Source organism: Anopheles stephensi, unplaced genomic scaffold (assembly GCF_013141755.1).
Source record: "Anopheles stephensi strain Indian unplaced genomic scaffold, UCI_ANSTEP_V1.0 ucontig184, whole genome shotgun sequence".
Classification (NCBI taxonomy): Eukaryota; Metazoa; Arthropoda; class Insecta; order Diptera; family Culicidae; genus Anopheles; species Anopheles stephensi.
Genome location: NW_023405107.1, coordinates 34,356 through 37,500, shown reverse-complemented (window position 1 = coordinate 37,500; position 3,145 = coordinate 34,356). Strand labels below are relative to the sequence as shown.

At 61.4% G+C, this 3,145-nt stretch overlaps 1 protein-coding gene across 1 annotated transcript; it reads right to left on the bottom strand.

The window, feature by feature from the left end:
- Positions 1–2,269: 2,269 nt before the first annotated feature.
- LOC118515737 lies at positions 2,270–2,905 on the bottom strand. Its single transcript, XM_036062055.1, has one exon. It carries the CDS (start codon positions 2,903–2,905, stop codon positions 2,270–2,272), a length of 636 nt encoding a protein of 211 aa, XP_035917948.1.
- Between the last annotated feature and the right edge of the window lie 240 nt (positions 2,906–3,145).

Here is a 3,145-nt window from a genome sequence, read left to right as displayed (position 1 = left end):
ATCAGCGTCATTTCCGTCTTCTCTGGTGCCAACGAAAGATGGTTCCGGTCCAGCCAGTCCGTAATTGCCGCGATGGCTCGTTCAGCAGTCGAGGAAGCGGCCTGGGGTGTCGTTGCGGGGACCAAGACAACAAGGTCATCAGCATAGCCAATAACCTCGGCCCCCTCCGGCAACTGGACACCCAGGACCCCGTCGTACAGCACGTTCCATAGCGTGGGTCCCAGTATGGAACCCTGCGGAACGCCCGCACTGATGCTCCGCTCGACGGGGCCCTCGCTGGTATCAATAACCAGCCGCCGATCCTCAAAGTAGCTTTTCAGCATCTTCTGCAGCGATGACGGTACCCCCTTGTCCCTCAGCGCGTTGGCAATGGCTTGCCAGGGCGCAGAATTGAAGGCGTTGCGGATGTCTAGTGCCACCACCATCAGGCAGCGCTTGTCTCGGGCGTTGGTGCGGCGAAAGGACATGGCCGTCCTGCCCGCTTCGACAACGCGCTGGATCGCACTGATGGTTGATCTGCCTCGCCGGAACCCGTACTGCCCGTCCGACAGCCGTTCTGCTTCCGGTTCCTCCAGGAACTCGTTGAGGCGGTTAAGAATTAGGCGCTCCAACACCTTGCCGAGTGCGTCGAGCATGCACAGCGGCCGGTAGGAGGAGCTTTCCCCGGGAGGCTTGCCAGGCTTTGGCAGCAGTACCAATCGTTGCCTCTTCCAAGGCGCTGGAAACGCACCCCGGTCAAGGCAGTCCTGGTACAAACGGACGAAGACCTCCGGGTACTTCCTAATGGCCGTCTTAACCGCCGCATTGGGGATACCGTCAAGTCCAGGCGCTTTCCGGTTCGCCATCGATCCCACGATGGACAGCAGCTCGCCTACGGTAACAGGGGTCAGCGGTGATCTCTGCTCCTCGGTGTCTTCGCTGGGCGATTCGGCTTCCGGCCAGTCAACAGGCGGATGTGTCGGGAACAGATCGTTAGCTATCCGCTCCAACACGACACGGTCTGTCTCAGGTGGCACGAAGCAGCCACGAAGACGAGACATTACCACCCGATAGCCGGCCCCAAACTCGTTGGTTTCCGCCTGTTGAATCAGCTCGTCGAGCTGCGCTCGCTTGCTGGCACGGACAGCCTTCTCCACGGCTCTCCTCGCCGACCGATGATGAGCAGCCATGATGCTGCGCTCCTGCAGGTCGGTGGTTCGAAGCATTCGCTCATGCACAGCCGCACACTCCTCCCGAAGACGTAAAATCTCCGGAGTCCACCAGAAAAGGTCTCGATGGGGGTCACGATGCGACATGGTGACGCGCTCCATCGTGTCGTCGCATGCATCTAGCATGGCGTCGACCATCCCCTCCTGGCTGACGGCTCGCTCCGGGAAACCAGCCGTCTGGAGTGCGGCTACGAATGCCTCGGCCGAAAATTGCGTCGTCTTCCATCTACGGCCAGCGTGCCGATAAGTGGTGGATGACGAAGAGGACCCCTGTCCCCGCTGACGATGCTGCTGCTGATGTCGCTGCTGCCTCCCGTTTGAATGACGATGCTGCTGCTGGTGCTGCTGCTGCTGCTGCTGCTGATGCTGCTGCTGCTGCTGCTGCTGGTGTTGCTGCTGTTGTCGTCGCTGCTGCTGGTCAGGAGTTGGAGGCCCCACGGTGAAAAAGATGTACCGGTGGTCCGACGCTGTGTAGTGGCACGAAGCGGTGTTCGCTGCCACCTCCCAAGTGTCCGGACGAGCGATGGATGTGCTAGCGAACGACACATCCACAACACTGGGAGTGGCGACTCCGTTGCCCACGAACGTCGGGACCGAGCCTTGGTTTAGAACCACAAGCCCGAGCTGCCTGATGGTGTCCAGCAGCTCTTCACCGCGCCGGGTGTTGCGTTGACTACCCCACTCCTCATTCCAGGCGTTGAAATCGCCTGCCAGGACGATACGAGGGTGGGGTTGGGCCTCCAACTCCACCGCCTCCAGAAGTTGCTCGAACTCGCCGGTGTTGAGTCGCGGAGGGGCGTAGCAGCTGATGAACACCACCCCTCCAATCTGCGCAGCAGCCAACCCGGGCATGGCACAGCGCCACACCCGCTGGATCGGAAGGTGGCCGGTTGCCACCACAGCTGCTCTCCCCGACGAATCCGCCGCCCAATTTCCGCTGCCCGCCGGAGGCCGATACACCTCTGACAGCAGCAGCACGTCGACCCGCTTCGTGCGGGCTGTTTGCAGGGCCAGATCCTGAGCGATGCGTCCACCACCCAGGTTGACCTGCATTACCCGCATTACGCCCGCGAATGCTGGTTCTGGCGGCACGATGAGTGGCCCACACGATGGGGCCCCTGGCAGACAATGCACTTAGCTGCCGAAGTGCACTGGCTAATGCGGTGGCCCTCTTCGCCACACTGCAAACACAGACCCGACCGGTCAGACGAGGCACGACAGTTTCGTGCCAGATGCCCCATCAGAAGACAACGGAAGCAACGCTGACGGTCGAGTGGCTTCTTCGGCACTTCGCGGATGCCGCTGACGCATTGGCACAGTGTCAGCTTCTGCCCGATGAGAAGCCGTGCCTTTGCTAGTGGGAGCCGCACTCGAGCTCGCTTCGTGCCATCACGGAGCTCCCAGAGCTCGACACGCGCGATTCCCGGCTCTGCTCCCAGCTTTTCCTTGATGGCGAGCTCCACATCACTCTTCTCGGCCAGAGAGTCAATGTTGGTGACGAGAAGCTCTCCCATCTCCGTCACCACACGGACCACGCCATCCTCACCGAGTGCCAGCTGGATCCGGCGAGCCAGCTCAGCGCTGTCCACATTCTTGCGTAATGGGACGATGAGATGACCTTGCGCGGTCCGACGCCCCATCCCAATATCAGCCCTGACGTCTTGCAGCTCCTGTGATGAGCGCAGCTTCACGTACATCTCCGTCCAGGTTTTGTCCGGACCGGGGACCACCGCGATGCGATCGGGTCGTGCAGGACGCCCCTTGGACTGGGCACGATGCTGCTGATGTTGTTGCTGCTGGCTCTGCTGCTGCTGCTGGCGCATCTGAGGTGGCCGGTATAGCTCCTGATGCGGTTGCTGCTGCTGCTGAGTCGGGCGTTGCGCTCGGCTATTACGACCGTTCAAGACCGTTGCCCAGGTCATCTGCTGCTGCATTGG